The following is a 25,411-nucleotide window of genomic DNA, read 5'->3' as shown; positions in this document are numbered from 1 at the left end:
ATGAAGACCGGCAGGGGAAAAGGAAAAAATTTAAAAAATTAATGAAAAATTAAAAAATTGCAAAAAAATTGTTAACATTAGTGCTAGTCATGCTCTGTAGGACAGTAGGCGTCCACGTCAAAGATTGACTACCAAAATTGGTTCATGGGACTATATTGATAACTCATGAAAATGTTTAGGACAAAATTAAGAGGTTTAGAAGTGAATTGGGATTTGTTCAATAGGTTAATGACTTTTTCTGTAATTTCCTGCAACATTTACTTGTGATTGCTTTAGTCAAAACAGATTTAAGAAAATTTACACGAGTTAGATTTGACCACTCATTCTAGTCATGGTTTTTTTCTGCCCAAATGAAAGTTAATTAGTCATAGTCTGCATTTCCGGTATCTAATCTGATGATGTAATAATAAAGTGGTGCTCAATTTAGAGACCATTGTAGTGACATGTGGCCTTCTCCTAAGTCGACACTTTTTTTTTCTGCCCACTTTTTTTTGCCCTTTTCTCTCTTTTCAGGACGTCGATTGCAACTCTCTCTCTATCATACGCCCTGTGCCTGTGGAACTATAAGGAGTTCGAGATGAATCACATTATAAGATTCCAGAGTATATAGGGCAGTTAATTTGACAGCGCGGTGCATTACGATGGGCATAGGTCACGGAATTACCAGAGTTGGATTTCGAGAAACTTTTTACTAGGGTCGGCGTCATATTTTACTACCAAAGTTAATTTGGGGATTATATGTAAGGAAAATTTGGTTTATGACAGTTGCAAGTTTAACCAACTAGATTGATTAAGAATCAATAAAAGCGAGGACTACAATTTATATCGATTGCCTTTTTTTCGGTCTTGTATACAGGAAATATGGCCATAATACCCGCAAGCGCGAGATGGGAAGTGTCATTCTTTGATAACCCATTAAAAACATAAAAAAAAAAGTTACAATAAGTTTGGAAAAAAAACATACTATGAAAAGAGATACATAGCATAAGGGAAGATTCTACTAGGCAAAAAAAAATGGAACATTGTAACTTTTATAATGTAATCGTACATAAATTATTGAGAGAAAGTAGTACGAAGTTCTGCTGTACACCTATTAGACATGTTTACACTTTTGTGATATATCTAATGTACAGCACAACTTTACGACGTGGAGCCGTAACTAAGTATAGAAATATTGTGCACATGGATCTATGATATTACGACATTTCGCCCATATTCAAACTTTAATTATCCCATCGTACAGTCAATGAAGGAGTTGGAAATCTGGTTTAGGAGGTGCGAGATTTCTAGCAAGTTTGAGTTGGACTTTTTAATCCCAAGTTTTTGGTAACAATTGTATCAAGTAATAACAACTTAATTAATTAATTAATTAATTAGACGAAAAAACCGAGATATTCATGAAAATATAATATCCAATCAAAATGTGAAAAAATAATGAGACTGTTTGTGTGGAAAAATGAAAAACTTGAACTTAGAATTAACTAAAAGAAGCATTGATATACAAAAAAAAAATTTAGAATATCTTAACTCTGAAGAGTTAAGTAGGGGACGATTCAACCTTATTTACATTGATCAAACCTCATGCAAGTATCCCAAATAGCATTGATGCTCCCTTGAGCGCCGGTCATGGTAGCTCGAGCTTCCTTGAGTTGTAGACTATGGATTACGGTAGCTAAGTTTTAACCTACTTTCTTTACGTGGTTCTCGAATTTTGAATTTGTAAAATCCGGTTCAAGATTTTTTACAATCAAGTCCCCTCGTCACCAATTTTCAAAATAATTGAATGTTATTTGTCTATCGATGCTGACCAAAGGCACGATATTCGAGTGATCGAGGCCACCGTAGAATAAGAAACTATACCACAGTAAATAAAAGCTACTGAAAATTTTCTTAGTGTGTCTTCAATTATGTTTCCACAACTTGGTTCACTCAAATCGATTATTCACTGTTGTGCCGACTTTTGCAGCATCATCTCTTTTGCTAGCACCGATAGACACGAGATGTTTGATTTGTTTGAATCACTGGCTATAGATTGTTTAATAAAGCTGAAAAATAAATGTTGAAGATTTCAGTTCTAAATTTTAAGCGTTGAAAATTTTAAATACCTAATATTTGAAAAATAAAGTTGTTTGGTGACAATTAGATAGCTGAATATGATCAAAATTCTTGCCAAAATATATGCGATAGTAAGCCATTTCACATTGGAGTTCGCGCTCCCTTTAGCATAGTTTATAATTGAAAGGAATTCTCCGATTACTCGATATCCGCGTTCGGTATTTTGACCCATAGTATCTATTAGTAGTTTATGTGGTAAAAAAAAAATCCCTCACTTATCATATTAGGTGGATTTTTTTTTACTTAATTGTGTCTTTTAAGTCAGATCCAAATTAAGCTTATCAAACAAGCTTAGCCTCGTTAATTGCCGAATATTCAATTTTCAGCGCTTAATTGGGTCACCAAATAGGCCTTAAGTGACTTTATTAGAAAATTTTCGCAGGTTTAATGATTTGATTGCACAAATTGTAAGTTCAAGGCCACATGAAAAAGCAACGGATGGAGATTATGAGACTGTGTGATAAAATTGAAAATTAAGTGCTGAAAATTTAAGTACTGCATTTTATGGTGTTGATTATGTTCCGTCCCAAAAATAGGAATAAAAGGTTTTATGATAATTGAAAATCGATAGTTGAATATTATGAGTCCTTAACAAGCATAGAAAAATGATGGGATAATTATCATGATCAATTTAGTTCTAAATTGTTTAATTTGACCAATTTAGCTGTAAAATTTCAATTTGACCCATTTAGTCCTCTACCTTTTGAAAATTAGTCAATATAGTACTTTCAGCCAAAATTAGTCAGAAATCGATAACTTGTATATCGGCCCTCCTACGTGACATGGCTAGCACGATGTGGACAATTTATACAATTTTTTTTTAAAATTCTTTTGTGCCACGTAAGATGGCTGACGTCAATGACATCGATTACTAGCCAAAATTGGCCGAAAATACTACATTGTCAAATCTTCAAAAGGCTTATGACTAAATTAACCATTGTACAGTAAGTTTATGATTTTTTTTTGGGTAGTTTTCCCGAAAAAAATGACTATCATTAGTAGGTTTCATCACTATATTTGGCAAGATTTTGGATTACCAATAATTATTTTTAGTTTGGACGAATTAAGTAACTCCTCTTTTACTTACTAGATAAATTGGATTTTTGAATAAACCTAATCACGTAAGTCAATTTTATTTAAAGTTAGCAAGCAAGTTTAATCTCGTTAAACCGTCGAGTATCTTAATTTTTCGGCACTTAATTCGGTTATCACACGAGCCCAGTACTTTTCACTTTTGAAATCCCCTACGGGTCCGATCATCCCCCGGTCCATGCTCGTCTAAGAATTCGTAAGTCGACCCGGTCCGATCCCAGCACTCAATCGGAAGCAAGATGAATTTTCCAGGAAAATTAACAGGGATTTACCTGATTTTCCCGGAAAATTACCCGTGTCAGTCACGCCACTGTCTATATGTCGCGCTCCTCCCTCTCTCTCTCTCTCTCTCTCTCTCTGCGCGACACACAGGTGCGCGTACACACGACGTCGTCGACAACAACAAGAAGAAGCAGCCAAACTTGCGAGGAGACTCAAGTAGGTGAGAGCACGTACGTTCTTTTGCTCATCGCACGTCTGACGAGGCGTGAAGCATTTTCCTGGAAAATTACCCCAGGAAACCTGATTTTCCCGGAAAATTGCCCCCGTCGGTCATGCCCCTGTCGGTCATGCCCCTGTCTAGATGTCGTTCTCCTCGCTCTCTCTCTCTCTCCGTGACCCGCACATGCGCGTACACACGATGACGACGACGACGACGACGACCAGTCACAAACTTGCGAGGAGACTCGAGCCGGCGAGAGACAAAGTTCGTCCGCCACGACGAGACCAAAGAGAGCGACGGATGGATGCTTCTTCCCGCTGAACAAAGTCACAATTCGAGAAGATGTATTAATGTTTGTGACGTTGCACTGCGTGATCGGAAATGTGATTGTTGTGCTAGTGCTATGTGCTGCAAGATCGATACAATTCCCGCGCCGTTCGCGATTTTTCGGGCTCATCCAATTTGTTACGGTTTTCGAGTTTTGCGCGCGAGGAAGCTCGGTCGAGTCGCGTGGAGAGCCAAACGGGATGCGGCTCCCCATCGTAGGTTTGCTCGAGTGAAGGCTGTTATAAATGGGATCTTACGAGAAGTCCCGTTTCGATCGGTTCGCGGTGGCGCTACGAAATTTTGTCGTGTCGTACTTGTTCGGCGAAAGGTTTTGGATTAATACCACGAAAAATCCTAAAATGGTACAGCTGTGACAATTTTACCCAAAATTATTTTTTTGATCATAAAAAACCCTAAAGTGGTACACCTGTGATAAATTTACTCCGAACTATTTTTTTGACCACCGAAAACCCCAAACTGGTATACTTGTGACAATTTTACCGGAACTAATTTTTAATTTTTAATTTTATTTTTTCGAATTTTTTTATTAATTTTTTTTCTTTTTTTCCTTCATCTTCTTTATCTTCGACCTCTGGCTGGTCGCCGAACTGACGAGGTCGAGGCGAGGGGCACAATTTCAAATTTTCACTAAAATTTGGGGCGATTTTGTCGAATAATTTCGCGTTCTCGTCACACGGACGTCGCCCGTTTTCCGTCACACCGTGTGACGGGAACGCGTAAGAGGATAAGCTCGAGCTCGAAGCTTTGGCCACGTACACGCCAGAAAAGCCAAAAGCAGCCTCTGGCGGTGACCTTGACAGAAGTCAACCGAGTGGGCCCCACCTCACCGAGCTAAAAACCTTATAATAATTTAATCCCTCTACCATGTAATAGTATTCCACACGCATTCTCTCTTCTTCTTTTTTTTCCTCTCTTTTTTTTAAAAAATTTTTGATTTCCATTGAAATTAGTTCTCTTCGTAAAATAACTAAATAGTTCACGCCGTCGAAAAATTTTATCCACGCAAATAAATTTCCGATTTTTGAGGAACTTTCAGTTTCACAAAACGCTTAATTTTTGTTCATGCTTGTCGTCCAAATAAAATACACGAATTCGTTTCCTTTAATATTAGTAGCCAATTTAAGTAAAATCCTCCTTTAAAAGTATACACGGCAAAATGCATGCGGTATATAAACGGATGTATATGATCATTTTGCTCAAAAGTATGTTGAAAAAGTTCGGCATTATTATAATTGAATCGTAAAATGATGTCATCATGATTTTGCTTCAATTGTATTGTAAACGGGAAATATTTACATATCAAATCAAGCAACAGTAAATCTCTTTGACATCGTCAGTTCGATATATTGTACACACATATATATATATATTCTAAATATATAATTATAATATGGATTCATTAGTTGTTACAATGTATAAGTTACAATTGCGTGTGATTAGAAGCGATTAAGTGAATTTTCCTCTCGGTTGTTGAAAGCCATGCGTAGATAACTAATCTTAGAGCATGTCACCCATTGATAAGAGATCGGGTCGACAAGATTTAGCTTAAACTCATGTTAAAGGCAAAAATAGTTCAATTATTAAATAGACAAAAGCGGGCTAATAGGCCTAGTAAAGGGATTGGGAGGTTCAATTATTAAACAGACAAAAGCGGGCGAATAGGCCTAGTAAAGGGATTGAGAGGTGAGGAAGCTAGTATCATAGATACGAAATTCGATTCCTGCGCTCTATAAGAGACAAATAAAAAATGTGAGAGTGAGGTGAGTCGGTGATATGAATGACAAAAAAAAGAAGAAGGCAGAAGCGGGAAAGAAAAAAAAGAAAAGAAAAGAAAACACAAAAAAAAAATTTTGTACATGCAAATTAGTAAAATCGGAGAAAAGGAAAATTTCTAAAATCCGCAACGTTTCCCGGAAATGTACACGAGGTCACTTTTCTAGGAAATGCATGTGCCTTTCTCCTTCATGGCGTTGTACAAAACGGGACGCAATCCAATGATTACTACAAGTTCATCACTTTCGAGTTCGAGTTCGAGTTCGTAGATACTGCTGTCTGATTCCTTTGTCTGCTACTTTCTTGCGGCGACCCAACACTCCCCTAGATTCCGACACTTTCCCCTGTTTCTTGATAAGCTCCCACAGAAGAGCAGGGGAAGATCGCGTCCATGGCGAAGAGAGCTTCGACCTCCTCTTCTTCGGGTCAACCAAGTCAACCCAAGAGGCGATACCTCGCTCCAACGGGGTAAGTTCGATGATCGTGTTCGTTTTAGCTTTGCTTGTGGGAAATTCAGTGAAGGGTTCTTGAGAGTCGAAGGTTCTTGAGATGAGAGGTACGGGGAAGCATGCGTTGAGGTATGACGTTGATTAGCTTTTGCCTCATGACTGTTCTAGATCGCTTTCGTTCAGTGTTTTGCTTGTGGGGTCTGTGCTGTGGCTTCAATGTGAAGTATGAAAGACCCCACAATGTTGTCGTCTCGAATCTGTTATGCGGTTTCGCGTTGGCCGATCGCAGTACTTCCTCCTTGTTCCGATTAAACTCCGTTAAGGTTTTTACCTAGCAAGTGAGCTGTTGTTGTTGTCAGGTTACTTTGCTGTCCTGTTTGCTTAATTATCCTATCTTGCTTGTGTTCTTGTGCTGATCTTCACGCAGTCAAGTACGGAATGGGCCCGAGAGGAATCTTGTGCCGGGGAGCTGTTCGACGGAGGAGGATGGCCAGAGAGTGGTAAGATGAGTAAAGTAGCCAACTTGGACATAGAAAATACAGTCTTCATTGTATTTCAGTTGCTGATCTCTTTGATTAGAAGCGGTTGGATGCATTTCTGACCTTCCAGTCAGTTTCCTGATAGAAATCCGCATTAGAAATTGCTGCTACATGTATAGAGAAGTATCGTTTCAGTGGTAAAAATGACCTTCTGACTGTTCTAGGCTTTTCCTGTGAAGTAATTCCACTAAGAACATGATTAAGGTTTTTCATGTCGTTTGGGACAGATGGATCACGAAAAGACACAAATTTTTCAGTGAAGTGCCTTGGACATAATTGTCTGCTTGAATCTTGGAAAATGTGGTCTATGACTATTTCAATTTGCATGTAGAAGGAGGACAATAAAGACACCTGTGATGTAAAATGAATACATGAGAGATTTTTCTTGCAATGTAATTCTTCACTATTACTCTTTGCTGGACAGTGCGGAAAGGAGCCAGAACGCGCGAAATCTCACTCGGCCGAATATTGTCAAAGGTGAATATATCTCATTTGGTTTGTAGGTAGTGTCTTATCCGCAACAATTAATTCTTCTAGAAGAATTTCCATGTGTATTGTCTCGCCAACTAAAAATATCATCGATTATCATATGCCATCAATCCATGAATCTGTTCGGCAAAGTGTAATACCTGCACATACATTTTTTTGTTAATCACTAAAAGGACGGTGCATTTGGAGATAGCTGCTAATTAACTTTACGTGCTTCTGTAAGTACCAGCTAGATATGTATTCCAACTTTACATTGACTTTTCTGTGGTGCCTTAGATTAAGAAAATGCATTTGATGAGTCCGATATCTATCTTTTTATATGGTAATTAGGTCTGACATTCATTTGTACAAGTAACTAATATGTTCCATATAGATATTTGTCTATTTGTTACGAATAAGTACACAAAACAGCAGTTGTTCACGGTGTCAATTTTCATGGTGTAGTTGCACTGGGAATGCTCTCAAAGATATAGTGCGACAGATGCATTCAATGGAGAATTCTATTCCAAAACTGGTAAGACAAACAGAGTTAATAAAATTTTCACTTTGTCAATGACCATTTGAATGTAGAAGGAGGAAAATGAAGATAATTATCTCCTTGAATCCTGGAAAATGTGGTCAATGACCATTTGAATGTAGGAGGAGGAAAATGAAGATACCTGTGATGTGAAACTAGAATGCGATGAATACGTGACAGATGATTCTTGCTTATGTAATTCTTCGCTATTGCTTTTTTGCTGGACAGGTCAGAGAAGAGCTGGAGCGTTATAAACCTGAGTGGGCTGAATTAGTTCAAAGGTGAACTGATTTCTTTGTTGGCAGCATCTTATCTGCATGAACTGATTTCTCTAGGAGAATTTCCATGTGTATTTTCTCACCAACTAAAAATATCATCTGAGTACTAATGCCATAAATCCAAAATTCTGTTCGGCTAAAACTCATACTGGCGCATATTTATTCCTGTTAATCACTGAAAGGACGGTGCATCTGGAGAGCTGCTAGTCAACATTACTTGCTTCTGTTACGTTGACTTTTCTATGTCGTGTTAGATTAAGGGAATGCATTTAGAGTCTGGTATCTATGGTTCTATACAGTAATTAGGTCTGACATTCATTTGTTCAAGTAACTACAATGTTCATGTTTTTTTGTCTATTTGTTACAAATAAGTCCACAAGACAGTAGTTGTTCACGGTGTCAATTTTTATGGTGTAGTTGCTTCCGGAATGCTCTCAAAGATATAGTGCCACAGATATGCTCAGAGAATGATTTTCATAGATTGGTAAGATAAACAGAGTTCATAAAATTTCCACTTTGTCTCAGACATATCTTCATCAACGCTTTAGATATGAGTTGTTTATCTGCATGTCATGAAGTGATCGAGTGAACTTACTAATTGCTTTATTCCGACGGTTTTAACAGCGTTCATTGAGAATTAACTTTGCACAATATCCTTTGTCTGTAAATAAATATTCATTTTGTTGTGCGACCTGTGGAAAGAAAAACATGGGAAGGCCTACTTTCCATACAAGTCTGTTACAGCATAATGTCCCACATGTGTAGCCGAAATTGAGGTGCCAAACCTTGTCAACTCTTGGGGAAGCTCAGCCTGTTATGCCTAGAGAAACTTTTATCAGTTAAGTGACGGGCCTTCCACTCAGTACCATCCGCTTACTAAGGCCAACTTCCGTCCCTGCTCGACGGGAAGAACGGGAGATCCTTTTGAACAACCTGTTATAATAGGAAAGCCTTATATCTTCAAATAGGAGATCCTTTTGTGCAACGTATTACGATTCACCAGCCAAGTTCTAATAGCCATGTTTTGACATATTAGGCTTAAACCATACAAGCCTAAGCCAAGTCACCTTGTTCCCCCATTTCCTTGCTAGCTTCCAAGCCTCCTTTACAGAGAAAGAGCCCCTAGATGATCCAGTAAATACCACTTCGTTTACAGAGCCAGAGGTTGGAGCAATCAACCCACACAAAGCCATCTGAGTTTCAAGCAGATCATCAGGCCTTGCTGGAGGCCATCTCCATTCATTTTCCTCAATAACATTTTCAACTGTGGCTTTATCACCTAAAGCTAAATCATAACCATTCTAAAGCAAGTGAAATTTTTTTCATGGACATGGAATGGAGGGGGAAAATGAAAATGCTTAGGATTGTTCATATTAGTTTTATAGACAACTGCTGTTTGGTAAAAGACTGTGATTTCAAATGTGCGTGAAGAACTTAGCTCAATAAGGTGTTCGATAAGTTTTTTTTTAAGAAGGAACAACAGAATAGAGTTTTCAACTTCTTTTGATGGAATGGATTGGTTTTGTATCCCTTCTGCTTCATTTTTTTGATGTCTCCAACTTTGGCAACCCTGCTGTTGGTGGTGTTGAACAGAAGGAAGCAGTGGAGCCTGCAAACAGTGACTCTCCCCACCTTGGAAGGTATGAATGCACTTCCCTTTGATGCTGTTGAAAAAGGCTGTCTGTGTAGTATAGACCGGTTATGCATTGTTGATGTTTTGGGAATAATTGTCCGACCCACCACTACTACCCCACAACAGGCAGTCAGAGCTCAGCGAGTGTCTGGCCACAAGGACTTATCATGCGCCAAAGTGTCAACGCTCCGATTTAGAATATAACTTTTATAGCTTAAGAGCTGTGGAGCATTGTTATTATTTTATCTCTTTATAAATTTTCATTATTAAGCTCTCTTAGACAACGGATCTATTTATCCTTGTAGTTTCCCCGGCAGTGAGACTTGTCCAAGTGAGATGTTTGGTAGTTTGTCTATCTTTATCGGTACTTCTTCGATTTTCTGCTTCCATATCTGTTCCTGTTTCTAATGGTTGTTTTCTGGTGAGAATGTAGGGTTAATGCTAAATCTACGGCAAACAATGGCGAGAGAAACTTACTGCTTCAACTTCAAACGAAACTGTCACTTCCTCTATTTACTGGAAAGAAAATAGAAGGAGAGGAGGGTGCTCGCATTTATGTTGCCTTGATCGATGCGAACACAGGGGATGCCGTTACATCAGGCCCGGAATCCTCCATTAAGTTGGACGTTGTCGTGCTTGAAGGCGACTTCAACAAGGACAATCAAGATAACTGGGCTCAAGAAGAGTTCGAGAAGTACGTGGCTAAAGAACGTGCAGGAAAGGGGCCGCTTTTGACAGGAGATCTCCTTGTGACGCTCAAGGGAGGTGTTGGGGGGCTGGGTGATCTGATATTTACCGACAATTCCAGCTGGAATAGGAGTCAAAGATTCAGGATAGGGCTTAAGGTGGCATCGGGTTATTGTGGGAATACACGAATCCAAGAAGCAGTAACAGATGCCTTCCGAGTCAGGGAACATAGAGGAGAATGTAGTTCCTTCATAGTCTTTTTACAGTACATAAACCTTGTCCATAAACATGGTTTTGGACGTCCATAGTCTTCAATTTTTCAATTGAGTGCTTCATTTTGTATTGACCTTTATATCAACAACGAAAACTCTAATAAATAAGAAACATCAGCTTCTTGGTTATTGGCAAATGTTGACAATTTGGATAGGAGAGAGTTTGCACGCCTATCAGAAGTTTGCTTCAACTCATTAATCTAATAGTGACTGGAATCTTATGGTATATGTTCTCTTCATTTTACAGTGTACAAGAAACATTATCCACCAGCATCTGACGATGAGGTCTGGAGGTTGGAGAAGATTGCCAAAGATGGGAAGTCTCTCCATAAACTGAGTGATGCCGGAATACAAAAAGTGGAGGACTTTCTACTACAACTGTTTACGGACTCCAAGAAACTGAAAGAGGTAAGCACTTAATGATTCTCAATTTAGGGTTTGATTGGCCACCAAGAATGTAATTCTTGTGTTTTCACTCATTATAGATTCTTGGAAAGAGTATAACATCAAAGAGCTGGGACATCCTCGTAAATCATGCAATGACTTGCAAAACAAATTGGAAACTTTATTTGTACTATCTTGATGGCACGAGGAAGCATGGTGCTGTATTCAACACTGATAGTCAACTGATCGGCCTAATCAAAGACAGAGTATGTTTTGCTACTCATCGACTTTCTGCTCAAGAGAAGGTAAGTAACTAAGTTCCTACTGCGTTTTGTCTAGCCAGTTCATGTGCAACACACCATCATGCTGAATTCATATAATTTGTCTCGCAAAATTTATGTAATCAGTAATTTGTTGTTTACTTGTATCTGTGAGACATGATAGGTAGAATTGATCAGAGATGGAAACTTGAAAGAAGGAGTTGGTTGGACATCTAGTTGAATTTTTTTCTTGATCAAGTAATATGAAGTGCTCTGACCAAAAAAAAAAGGTAATATGAAGTGCCTGTGGAGAGAACAAATAGATAACCTGGACGCTTTGTTTAGATCCATAATAGAGACTAGTGATTTGAGCTTTTGCTCTTTGCAATGAAAAGTTGATGATAGTGACCCTGTAAATCCAAGTGGCCTTCTGTACTCCCGTAGTTAAAATTATACAAAAAAAAGCCTAAGTTAGAAAGCACTTTCAGCAGTTGATTCAGTGTCATCCATTAAAATCTGAGGCGCTCATCATTATATTGTAGTTTGAACAATTAACACATTCACATTGCAACTATTGCTTTCCAAGTTTAAAACTATGAAGATCTTAATTACTTGCACAACACAAGTTGATGCGTGTGTTATGTCTTCACTGGTGCTTTCTCAACTTTGCACCTTTAACCTGAGGACCCTTGCCTTGATTGTACTCTCCATTACATCTTTCGAGCACCTGACTTTCATGTGGTGATGCTAAGTGGATATTGACAATTAAAAAGCGAATTGAGGTTCTTTCAATGCGGTTTTTATTCTTCTTTCTCTGTGCTGCACTTACGTACTTACTCTGAATACAAGTTCATCTGTTGGAATGTAACATTACTTGCTGAAAAAAGAAATTTTTGCTCGAAGTTAGAGCGTGTACCTTCAATACTGGAGATAAATACTTCCATTAGTCCAGCTTGAGGGATATACTGAGTGTTTTGCTTATAGGAACATGGAGATACAATCGTGAAAAAGGCCTTGGATAACTGGAATGATGTTAGGGAGTTCAATGGTGAGACCTTTTCCGGTTCAATGCAGAAAAAAAGCTCAAGCTCTTTTCCATCTCAAGTCTTTGAAGAACAAGTTGTAAATCTCAACCCTGTTCAACGTAATTTGGCTCCACCATTCTTTGTCACTCCGGTTGGTTTGGAAGCTCCTCTGGCAAGTGCGATCTCCAATGCTGAAGGTACGTGCTCTAAAACACAAAACTATTTCTCCCTTTAAGCACATACAAAGATGTGTCTTGTGAAATAACGATGAAAATAGGAATTTCCACTTGATTGCTAAACTTTGGTTCCGGATCCTTATGATTTGAGTTTCACATAATACTAGGAAGTTTCTTTGTCGAGCTACCCTTCAAATGAACTTGCATCCAAGGAGATTTTACTAATTTTGGCCCGTCGTTGGCACTGCCCCATAAGTAATATGTAGAGGATTCTCTTTTGTAATTTAGGCTTTAATGAGTCTCTAGATTCAACCAAAAATGCTCAGAAATAGTTTTTATGATGACGAACAAAAAGTAGGAGTAGGTTTCTGCAGGTCACTACCAAAGGTAATCTAGTAGATATCAGTGCAAAGGCCAAAGGGCAATAATTGAGTACTTTATGTTATTCAATTTAAGAAATGCAACTTCAATCTGGACATGAAAGATATATGAGCTGAAGTATCAAAATGACCCATAAGGACATGCAATGTGGAGAAAAGTCAATATCCAATACTAATCATATACAAAAAGATACTCTCTGTAAGCTGTGCTTGTTGCGAAATGAGCCTCATTCAATATACTCTATCCATTCGACCTTATATGTACGTAAGTACGTTTGTATATCTATGGGCTCTGTCCAAGCAATTAAAAAGCAACTAAAAAAATTAGGTGGTAACAGGTACCTTCTTGAGTAGGGGATTGGGGGAGGGGGAGGGCAGATGCTCATAACACTTCACTTAGGTTATGCTAAGTGGATATTGACAAAATATTGCTATCACTAGGTAGACATGAATAGATGGAATAAGCACACAGCAATGTGTTTATGTGTGCGCTTTCATCAAATGGTGACTGGAAGATCTTATATTAGAAAAGAAGGTTGGTTAAACTTAAATGTCAGAAATTGAAAAGGGCCTTATCAATTGAAGCACTTAAAGATAACAAGGACCAGTGGCAAGAAAAACTAAAGAGATGTGCCGGGTAAGGAAAAAAAATTTGTAGCACTTTCCGTTATAGTAAAAACTCATAACCATTCATTCTAAAATTCTTTATAAGAACGTTGATCTGTGTGAACGTCGACCACGGTTTACTAACCACACTAATGTTTTAGTTCTTTCTCCAGGACATAATGGTGCAACTGCTTTGGCATTGCCAATAGAGTTGCCAAATACCAATTCTGGAAATGCCATGAAGCTTTCGGTTGATGAAAGTGTTCGTCTCGCTGCGCTGCAGCCCATATCTACAGACCACTTGAATGTTCTAATTCCTCAGGGAGACAATGGTATCCCTACAGTCGGATTGCCAATGCAGTCCCACGGTAACAATTTCCAATATGCCATGCAGAGCCATACGATCCATTCTTCGAGCCAAATGGGCTACACAGTGAATGAGAATGCTCCCCCCTCTGGACCACCCTCTGCCGCGATATCAAGATTCCAATCTAGTGCTACACTTCCTCCTCCTGAAGGAAATCATATGATGGAAGATTTGCAACCATTTGTCTCAGATGATATGGATTATTGGTTGGCTTTGTTAAGTCAGAGCCCACCACATGATGGCGGATCTGTTAGAGGTACCAGCAAAGGTGTTCATGGCTGGATCAAGTTAAAGGCAGTGATGAAGTGGGGTATCTTCGTCAGGAAGATCGCCACGACAAGACGTGTCGGAATTGTGCAGTTAGATGAACCGCCGATTGAAGTCCAGGCTTGATTTGATTCATTCTTAATGTTGCATTAGGTAAGATGATTCTCCGTTTACTGTCTGATAGAATCGGTGGGATTCTTTTCTTAGATGAGAGCATATTAGTTACTTAATGTTTTTGAATGCCATCTCTAGAGAATACTTATTTCATCAGAGAGTCTCTTTACTTCAGTTCTTTCAACATGTTTCTTCAAAACTTCTTTGATTTTTCACATGTAAGGAATGCAAGGTATATCATTCAAAGAGAGTACTTGCATTCTGTGCTTATCATTCATTGAAATTGACCCCACGTCCATCAAGTCCTATGTATAGAGTCTTGCCTGTTTGCTGCTATCCACGGGCAATAAAGCTACGGTTCGGAACAGATACACCATTCATGATGCTAAGTTCCCTCAATATCCTTTATTTATTCAGACCGTCAGTTTAATATTGATGTTGACTTACAAATCAGTAACTACTGAAAAAGTAGCAGAAGTATATTCTACAAGGATATACAACAGCTATAAATGGAGGGTTTAGCTAGGACGAAGGTGTTTTGCGGGACAGACACTAACCATGTTCTATCGTTTTCCTGGCGTTCTCTTCTTGTTTTCTCAGTCCTTGAAAAGTTCATGTAAAACAGCTCGTGGATAGTTTCGATGGTATAAAAAGTAGTGTTTGCTTTCATGGTACAGGGAACAATCATACCTTGCATAGTCTTTAAAATGATCCTTTCATTGCAATACAAGAAGCATCATGGCAATACAAGAAAACTGGTCTTCCTATTCCTCATTTGCACTCCACCTGGAGTGTTCTTCCACTGTATGCAATCTATACTTTTGTGATTACTTCAGTCAAAAAAATATCTGGGAAAATTTACCGTGGGTGGATCCCAAAGGGAATCTAAAGTCATAGTATTTGTGATACCAAATCTAATAGTGCAATGGTAAAGTGGCGCTCAATGTAGAGACCATTGTAGTGGCATCCTTCTCCTAAGTTGACACCCATGCACTTTCTTCAATTTTTGGTCTTTACTCTCTCTTTTAGGCCATGTCCAACTCCATTTTTTTTTTCATTATTTTCTTTTCCTTTGCAAAATTGCTAAAATAAGCAATGACCCTCTCCTAAATTGACACCTATTCGCTTCTTTTTTGGCCTCTTCTTTCCAGTACTCATAAATTTTTCATAATTTTCTTTCCTTTTTCCATTTCCCATGATTATTTATTTTGTATATCCTACTTAGCATACATGAATTTCAGCATTCAAAGGTAACGTTCATTAGTCAATTACGCCATGTGAACCCTTCAACCCAAAGTATAAATAATCCAAACCAAACATTTGGTTCTCTTACACATGAAAATAATAAACATATACAGATGAAGCAAAAGCTCGGCACTATCGAGTAGGTCTCAGAGCTTGCAGCAATACCAGAAGACAGTTACCACCAGATAGAAGCCATGGGTCAGCATCTGTCAGTTGATTCTATCTAACTCAATAGATATTTAGTTACCTTCTACTCCATTTTTCTCTTCGACAAATGCCCACCTAGCAGAAAAGGCACATGGCAGGTATAAATTAACACTCTCCAGGAAGGGTGGAGCCGAAAAGCTTCAGTCAGAAAGCCCACATGCATTGCTTCTCACACCAATGTCTGCAGCATTGAGGATTAGACGTCCACCCACAGGAGCAACACAAGCATAACCACCACAAATTCACAAACAGACCGTCATTCTGAATCAGAGATTTCATCTTCATCCTCATCCAGTATGTAGACCAGGGCCCGCTTTCTCGCAGCCAAAACACAAGCCACACCTCTACTTGCTGTTGCCAAAAAAACATCAACTTGATTTCACTCTGACGTTCCTTTGGTATGATATAAGTAAAAGTACAATACTTGCATTGTGCTAAAACACAGGAGGGAAGCAATCCTCGTGAAACTAAAGAGGCTATGGTATGCATGTAAACTAGGAATGCTCTGCAGTATCTTGCTATACTAGCTACCATGTAGTATCTATCATCATGAACATGTACACACCAGTTCTCAGTCAGTAAGTCAGATGGCATTGTACCTACCGTAAGAAGATATTATTCTTATTATACTTGTCTGGCCACTAAAGATTCATCTTTTTCACACCTAGGCCTCTCAATCGATTTGAAATTAGGGGAAATCCCAATACTTTAGTGTTTTCCTTCTTCAACCGAAAAGATGTTCTTCTTTGGAGCATAAATTTGCACTTCTTTAAACCGTAGTAACAAACGTGAACTGTTCCCTTAAAGAGGCACAATGTACCTATGCCAGTCATATGTAAACCTAAGAGTAGGTTAAGTGGAAATGTAGTAAGGAGCATGGACAGGATTAATTCAGTTCCACTGGCCAGTCAACGAGATAAATTTGTTACCGACACTGGCAAGTTTATCAGACATTGATACAGAAAGGAATTAGTATGGGCAACAATAAGTTTCATCACATCCAAAACTGCAAATGGACATGATAAGAAGCTCAAGGAAAAAAATTTCAGGACTATACAATTGATGGCCTGGCAATGTGTCCTTACCACGATAGTATGAAGGTGTCAAAAAAAATCTTACCACTAACTGAGAAGGGAGGAACTACATTGCGGGGAACGCTGCCAATCTTCTCATTCTCCATCTCCAGGTGTAAGATGGAGTCCCAGATGCGTAGTTTCACAAGGTTAGTGTTTCAGAAGTGAGAATAAGATAAGCAAGCAAAAATGTTCTCACAAAATAGAAGCAAAAATGGCGTGAGATACTCCTTAACGTACTTACAAGCACAAGGCTCCAACCGTCAAGAATGTTGAAACTTTTGCAGTTATGGAGTAAAACATCCTTCAAATATTTGCAAGCGTGAAATGGCATCTACATGCACATAGGAGGAAAAACCTAAGCTGCTACTCCTTGTGCCGATGAGGAGAGCATATAAATAATAAATAGGAAGAACACAAAACAATTTTATTTCAAACCGGTTAAAGCGATTGCATGTTACATCACTTGAGAGAGCACTCTACGTAGATTAGATCACACATGTTCAGAACAAAAGAAGCCCTGGTGAGTTGGCAGAGCCCGCTTGAGCATTAAAAGGCTGTCTTCGAGTTCTCGAGAGCATCGTTCAATTCTCTAGTAGATTAAGCCAATACCGCCAATAAATGAATTATCCACCACAAATTGAAGCAAGAAGACACCGGACCAAACGGTCTGCGCGCTTAGTAGTTGCAAGAGGTTGGAGTTCCGAAACCCCAACCCCAGCTCTAAATACTCTTCCTTTCCAGTAGACTTTCGAGCACTGCACCTCTATATTCACCAATCCTCCATCGAAGGCAATTCGAACAAGATTGGCAATTACGGTGGTTCCTATGGCGAAAAAGGAGATAAGGCCAAAGCCTCAAAGGGCACACGCCAAGCCATCGTTGAAGAAACGAAAAAGCTGAATGAAAAAAAGAGAGCTTTCTCGAACAGAAGCAATACCCAGGAGAGACTGTCCACGGCCTCTACCAATTAAAGCGATGAAGCACCCGCCTTCGAATCCTCTGTGACCATGGCCAGCAAACCCTTCTCCGGATTCCACTCACGCCATCTTCACCTGCCGCCAATCGGAAGAAATCGAGCACAAACCTCACGACACCGATGTCGGAGCAATCCAATCGACCGCCCCCATTAGGTCGTGAAAAGGACGGCCGAAACGGGAGCCGAAACCCGAGAAGCCAAGCGGTTTGTCGAACTGAAATCGAAACAGAAGCACGCGCCGCCGATCCTTCGCCGTCGGTCTCCCGTAGCGAAAGAGCTCCGTCGAGCAGCCGATGACGCGGCAGCACCGGCAGCTGCCGGAGCAAATCGCGGGGGAGTGCACGGAGGCCGGCGACGGAAAATGCGAACCGAGAGAAAGCGAGCTCGCGAAGGGGGCAGAGATCGAGGACGATGGTGGGAAAGCTCGAGGCTATTTAGGGAAAATTGCAAGAGAGGAACAGGCGGGAAAGAGAGAGAGAGATTTGATTAACGGGCGGGCCGGGCCGGGCCGATCGGGCCATACGTCGGGCTTAACTTGCTCTCCGGGCTCGACCATCATGAAAAGGCGCGCGTGATTTTTCGCAACGGGCCACCACGGGCTCAAACGGGCCGGGCCAGGCCGGACTTTTATAGATGAATGACCTCATCAAACAACGCCCAATGGTTGAGAAGACGGACTGGCTCGAGCTCGATAAAGCTATTCGCTATCACCAACCAAACTTCGAACGACTCGATCGAGCACGCCTTGATGTCTTTTTGATAATGCCTGAACATATTTGATTGCATTAGCATGTATCTCCTTAAAAAGCTGAGTGATATGATTTATTCGATGTATTTTTTGGACTTTTCTACCGTATTTTGGCTTGTTTCCTAACTTTTTTTTTTTTAGTCGAAACTTGTTTCCTAACTTAATTTACTGAGTTAATGAGGTTACTGATAGGATAGTCTGGAGTTTACTTGCTTAAAAAAGATCTATTAATTTTACCTTTTATTGCTAAGAAGAAAATACAAGTTAATTCAACCAAATCATCTGTTTTATATGTATTTCAATTTTAAAGATCAATACGAACAAAAATAAAAGAGCATCATAGTTCAAAGATTCAATTGGTCAAAAAGAGTTCGGATTGAACATTCAACAAACAAAATTCAATGAACCATTTCTTTAGACATTGAATTGAACGAAATAAATTGTCTATTCAATCTAAAAGAAAAATTTGCATGGAATTAATGCATGCACCAGCCAAGCTTTTTGTTTTTCGGTTTCTAGTCCATCTAAATTACTAAATGTGATTGATTCTTACTAATTTAATGGAAACAAAGGCTACAAGGTCTATATGGTCGTAGGTCTATTGTAAAAGGCGTGAAGGTTCACGCTTTAGAATTTTTCAGTTGAGATGAAAGAAAATTCAGGCAAGCTCATGCACATCATAAGATTCGAAGTTTTAATTCAGGAAATACTAAGTTGGAAAATATCAGTTTATTAAAAGCAAACTTGGGGTGGGGGCAATTAATTTGGATATTGTCACGATTTAAATTTTAAATGATAATTGAAAAAATTATATCTAAATAGGAAATAGGATTATAAGAAATATTAGAATATCTCCTTTCAATCGAAGTAGGCAATAGGAATTTTTGGGAACTTCTTGCAAGACGACCCTAAACTAGTGAATATAAAATTCGAGGGGGGCTTCAACGGAGAGAGAAGAGATAGAGCAGGGAAAGAGAAGACAAGAAGCAAGCACGCTCTTGCTGCTGCTGCCGTTGCTGCCGTTGCTGCTGCTGTTAGAAACCGACCTCCTCGAAGAAGGAAGAAGATGCCGGAGGAAGGACTGACCCACCACCACCGCCGGGAGGACTGCACAGACCGGCCGCCAGCTCCTCTCGTCGATATGGCCGAGCTCAAGCTCCCGTCCTTCTACCGAGCCCTCATCGCGGAGTTCGTGGCCACTCTCCTCTTCCTCTACGTCACTGTCGCCACCGTTATCGGCCATAAGAAGCAGGCCGGGCCTTGCGACGGCGTTGGTGTCTTAGGCATCGCCTGGGCCTTCGGCGGCATGATGTTCATCCTCGTTTACTGCACTGCTGGCATATCTGGTGCGTTATACAACTTTCACATGTTCAGTCCCTCTAGTTATTTCATGCTATGGTCTTCAGGGGTTTATGTGTTTTCTGTAATGTTTCTCGTCGTTTTGACACAGGTGGGCACATCAACCCGGCAGTGACATTGGGGCTATTTTTGGCAAAGAAGGTAAGCTTGATCAGGGCAGTGTCGTACATGATCGCCCAGTGCTTGGGCGCAATTTGTGGTGCAGGATTGGTGAAGGCATTCATGAAGCCCTACTACGACTTGCACGGAGGTGGTGCCAACTCGGTGGTGCCAACTCGGTGGCTCCGGGCTATGGCATGGGTGCGGCCCTGGGTGCTGAGATCATTGGCACTTTCGTGCTAGTTTATACCGTGTTCTCGGCCACTAACCCAATGAGGAGAGCTCGCGACTCTCATGTGCCCGTACGTACTGCTTACTAGTTGCTGTTGTTACTAGTTCGTTAGCTTTTCTGATGAGATAGGGTTTGCATTTTGGGTGTGCAGGTTTTGGCTCCATTGACAATTGGCTTTGCAGTGTTCATGGTTCACCTGGCCACCATCCCCATCACCGGCACCGGCATCAACCCGGCTAGGAGCTTTGGTGCTGCTATTAGCTACAACAATGACAAAGTCTGGGATGACCAAGTAAAGCCCGTCTCCCTCTCTCTCTCCCCTTCCTTAAACCAAGTTTTACTGCATGAATAACACACATTAGGAGCTAGCTAAAACACGCGAATCGTTTGCATTTATGGCGGTGAGAACTTGGATTCCTCCGGTTCGATGACCTCTCTTTATCCAAAGATGTTATGTGCGCATTTGGATTTGATATTATCGCCAAGAGATAGTGATTTTAGGCTAGTATTAATTGATGTTTGCAAATGTGGATGTTCATGAGCAGTGGATCTTCTGGTTTGGACCATTTGTGGGGGCATTAGCAGCAACAGTATACCACCACCACATTCTCGGGGCAACTTCCATCAAGGCTCCCAGAGCAACTACCATCGAGGCCCTCGGCAACCCTACCAACTAAAATCTTTCCTTTTTGTTGGCCTTTTTATCCCGTTTGTTTGTTTTTCATGAATGGGAGAGAACCATGATGATGGACCTCCTCTTGATTTATTGATCCCATTTATCATTATTATTGCTGTTATTATTGTTCGTGATTAGTGGCGGAAGTGTTTCCTTTTTCTTTCATATTCTATCCCCTGCGATCGCGTGCACTCCCGTCGAAAACCGACCCGACAACCCTAATCAAGTCAAGTGTAGAGACTGCAGGGGACTTGAATCCTTCAACCAAGACTCCTAACTATGAGCAAACATTCAGTATATAAACTAGAATTGGACTTAGGAACATGCGCGATCAATAGGGAGGAGGATGAACATCCCGCCGTGTCTCTAAGGAAATAACACACTTAGAACTAATAGGACGAGCAAAAGAATGCTCGGACGATGTAATAATACTGATGAGGTTTCTGAGTTGGCTGTCTTTCCATCTTCATGTTAAACATTGTAATGCCTCGACTGAGGGCTGAATCGCTACTGATCTTGGAAAGAAAGCCGGGGCGACAAGAGGGAGAGAGTGGAGGGAGAGGTGAAACGGCGAGCGTTGCGCCGGTCTAATTCGGGACTCAAAGCTCCCATCCAGCCAATAGGACGTGGAGGTAGACGGAGAAAATATGAGTGAATATTGGGTAGGCTTGTCTTGCCACGTAGCCGTGCGACACTCCATTCGTTGCTCACCACTTGTCCGAGCAGAGGCCCATTTTTCAGATTTTTTCTGTCTACGTTGCTCTGTCTCTTCTCTGCCGTTTTATGCGTTTTTCGTTTTGTCTCTCGTCGGCAACGGACGACGCTGGTGACTGTGGATAGCAGCGTCACCGGTCATGGACAAGCCAGGCTTGCGACCGATGCCAACACTCGTCCGGCTTGATCTAGTCGGTGTTTGGAGATTGAGATGGGTGAGGCCAGATCTGGAGTTCTCCATATCTAGGTCTCGACAAGCTCTATGGCCATCGTCAGCGTCGTTCGGCTAGATTTAGTTGGAACTATTGAAATTTTCTGTTACTTTCTCCAAATTACTAGAATTGTGAATATTAGAAAAATGGTTTTATGGACATCCAAAAATTCTCTAATTGATCCGGTCTGTGCAAATATTCATGGTATAAAATTCTGATTCGTAGCCTTTGAAAGGTTTGGTGAGATTATTGAAGACTAGCACGATCGAAATTTGAAAAAGCATCTAATTTCTATCTGTTTTTATGGAGAATGGACTTATTTTCTGCAAAAATTGATCTTTTTTTTTTTTGGATGTTTCAAAGGCTTTAAGAAATTTTTGGACCGTTGGGGGTACTTATCGGGCCCTTGGACCGGAATTTTTGTAAATTTCGTACTAAACGGGCTTCTTGGCCCAAGTGAGTGTAGCCGCTATTTCTGAGGGTGCAATTTCTGAAAAAGGGCTACAACTTGCATCGCATTATTACTAAAAGGTAAAATTATTTTGTTATGATATTGGATCCGGTATTTGATAGCTTTCAAGTTGGTGTTATTTTGGATATACATCGAAAATGATCATGTGGGTGAATTATTTCAGATCATTTATTAGCACATTGGATATCATCTATATCGATATTGGATTGATGCACAAAGTTGGCATATGTATTAAGAGGTGATAGATGTTTGCCGATCAGTTCTATTTTGGGGCTTAACTACAACCGATATGTTTACTAGGGCTTAGTGTTTTCGACATGAGCAACCAGTTTGGTATCTGTACATTGAGATATTTCGATGACATATAAGGTGTGATATTACATCATATGTGATTTAAATGTGATACAAATGCTAATGTGATGTGCCGCATAATTGATACAAAATTTGCGTCATTCGTTGCTCGATTCCATTGAAGCGGTGATTGTCACTTTCCCAGTCCACGGTTTTGCTCACCCCTTTTAATACCATTTCGGATTGTGAATAAGGAAACATAACCGAGTCACATAGAGAGCAGTCTGAATGAGGTTGGACTCTAATTTTGATTAATTGAGTAAGGGCTATTAAATGGGATTTCACGAAACTCTCGTTTTGATCAATTCACGACAATCCAAACTTTGTTATTCTATTCATTTGGTGAAAGGTTTTATTAAATTATCGTTTTCGTATAAGGGCTATTGTTGATTGAAGGCTTTGTCCATTATTTTATAAGGAATGGCCGGCCATTCCCTAAATTCTAGGTTTGGATTTGGAGTGTGACGGTAGGTGTCCAAAAATAGTGAACCTTGAAAAGTCGGCCAGAGAAAAAATGATGACTTACAAAATATTAAAGAAATAGCATGCATAGTAGCCTAAACTCTAGATTTTATCCAGCTTTAACTTTGGCCTCCATTGATTTTTTTTTGGGACATGTTCATTAGAAGTCCTAAAACTTATCACGAAAGTGCAATTGAGTCCTAAAACTTGCAAAAAGTGCGATCAAATCCTAAAACTTGTCAAATTAATTAAATTGAGTCATAAAGTTAACACCATCAAACTTACTAACGAAAAATGCTGACGTGACGTTGATGTGACTTATTTTAATATTTTCTCTCTCTTATGTAGGCGAGGGCCTGCGAGCCCTCCCGGCGATGGTGGGGCGGCGAGGAGTGCAAGCCCTCCCTCCCTGCCTATCCTCTTCCTTTTTTATTTATTTATAATTTTAGCTTATTTTTAAATTTTTATTTAAATAAATTTAGTATTAAAATAATAATAAAATTCACATCATCGCTACGGATGATAGAAAAAATAATAAAAAAATCACGTCAGCATTTTCTTTTAGCCAAATTGGACAATGTTAATTTTAGGACTCAATTGAATAAATTTGACAAGTTTTAGGACTTCATAGTACTTTTTGCAAGTTTTATGACTCAATTACATTTTCGTAACGAGTATTACGACTTCTAGTCAACATATCCCTTTTTTTTTTGGGTCAAATGGCCTCCCTTGTTTAGCCGCTTGAAATTGCCCTTGTTTGTTTATGTGGGTCGGGAGTGTATTAACAAACTTATATTATCGAAAAGAAAAAATTCATTATTTTCTCTTTTAATAAAAGGAACAAAAAATAAATAAAATATTAAGGTACCAAGAGAGATTATAATAGAAGGAATTCCTCCGAGCAAAAAATTGCTAGTAATAGTCCTTGTAAGCACATCTTCTATTGGATGATGGGCAGAATTTCAATTTTTGAATAAATTTAGGGACTTTATTGAAATATTTTTCGCGTCAGCTATCAAACGTCACCGTATTGCGGGAACGTGTCAGAGGACAAAGCTTGAACTCCAAGATAGGCCACGTAACAGCAGAAAGCCAAGCAGCCCTTGGCGTTGACATAATAAACCCCACCTAACTCGCTTAGTTTTACTCCCCAGACCTTGTACTAATCCACACGCATTCTTTGTTTTATCATTATTACCTTCATGTTTTTCATGATTATAAATAAAATTGGCCGTGTACATCGGAAAGCCTAAGTCGGAGTTTAAGCTTATAATAGCTTGTGATTAGAAGTGATTGGTGGATTTTTTTTTTTATCGATGTAGATTATAACAAATAGGGATAAGTGCACTACAAGTCCTAAAACTCATTGCGAAATTGCAATTGAGTTTTAACACTTTCAAAAAGTGCAATCAAGTGCTAAAACTTGTTGAATTACGGTAATTAAGTCCTTCTGTTAACTCCGTTACAAAAAAATGCCTACGTGGTGTTCTTTGTTAGTTTCTTCCCCAAATCTTACTTAAATTAGATTTTAAAATTGTTAAAAAGGGTAAATTAAAAAAAAAAAAAAAAAAAAAACTTCCTCACCGGTGGGTCTCCAATGCCGAGGAGGGCCGGCGGAGGTCGCTGAGGCAGGCTGAATTTGTTTGGGTCTTACAGGTTAGTGCAGCAATTTATTTCATCCGGGAGGAAAGAAATGTGGCACTTCATGGAGGAACAACATCTTCAGTTGACAAAGTAATGAACAATGTTCATTTCTCTATCAGACTGCATATGTCCTCCTTCGTTATGTTGAGGAAGATGGCACTGTCGAAAGATGATCAGGATCTTTTGGAGGGAATACATGATCACAACGCAAATTTTTTCTGATGATAGGCATCGGCGGCGGCCCACCAGCGACGGCCTGTGGCTCTTTTTCTTTTTTTTTTGGAGCTCGGGTTCTTACTTTTTAATAAAATTTAGCATTTTTTTTTATTTTTTTCAATCTAATTTAAGTAAGATTTGATGAAAAATTAATAAAAAATGTCACGAAGATGAGAGAAAATAATAAAAAATGTCGTATCAATATCTTTCGTTACACAAATTAACGAAGTTAACGAAAGGACTTGAGTGCATCAATTTAACAAGTTTTAGGACTTAATTGCACATTTTAAAAGTTTCAGGACTCAATTACATTTTCGGAATAATTTTTAGAATTTCTATTATACTTATCCCTCTAACAAATATTCGACCAAGTTCCCGTTGATAAAAGATCGGGTAGAATAGATTTGCCTCAAACTCGCGCCGAATGCAAAAATAGCTTAATCATTTGATAGGCTAAAGGTAGAAAAAAGAAGATTTAAAAAAAGTACATGCTGCAATTTCGTAAAAAT

At 39.5% G+C, this 25,411-nt stretch overlaps 1 protein-coding gene, 1 long non-coding RNA gene and 1 pseudogene across 2 annotated transcripts in view; 2 read left to right on the top strand and 1 right to left on the bottom strand.

Annotated features, from left to right (window-relative positions):
- The window catches only part of LOC130139280 (uncharacterized), a 39,067-nt gene extending 22,115 nt beyond the window's left edge, over positions 1-16,952 (bottom strand). Inside the window, exon 1 of the long non-coding RNA XR_008817523.1 lies at positions 15,706-16,952. This is a non-coding gene — a long non-coding RNA (uncharacterized LOC130139280). The remainder of the gene's footprint in view (positions 1-15,705) is intronic.
- Positions 5,910-14,512, top strand: LOC115687881 (calmodulin-binding protein 60 D-like). The gene is made up of 12 exons (XM_056315915.1): positions 5,910-6,238; positions 6,647-6,719; positions 7,183-7,235; positions 7,692-7,761; positions 7,993-8,045; positions 8,460-8,526; positions 9,636-9,682; positions 10,109-10,602; positions 10,882-11,042; positions 11,120-11,323; positions 12,263-12,500; positions 13,627-14,512. The coding sequence occupies exons 1-12, from the start codon at positions 6,162-6,164 to the stop codon at positions 14,223-14,225; spliced, it is 2,136 nt and encodes a 711-aa protein (XP_056171890.1). The 5' UTR covers positions 5,910-6,161; the 3' UTR covers positions 14,226-14,512.
- A 2,579-nt stretch (positions 16,953-19,531) lies between the features above and the next one.
- LOC115687923 (aquaporin PIP2-7-like) lies at positions 19,532-24,780 on the top strand (annotated as a pseudogene).
- The last annotated feature ends 631 nt before the right edge of the window (positions 24,781-25,411 follow it).

Source organism: Syzygium oleosum, unplaced genomic scaffold, assembly GCF_021117445.2.
Source record: "Syzygium oleosum isolate NSW1041296 unplaced genomic scaffold, Sole_v2.1 Sole_v2.11, whole genome shotgun sequence".
Classification (NCBI taxonomy): Eukaryota; Viridiplantae; Streptophyta; class Magnoliopsida; order Myrtales; family Myrtaceae; genus Syzygium; species Syzygium oleosum.
Note: the sequence above shows the minus strand (reverse complement) of the source record. Positions and strands in the feature narration are given on the sequence as shown.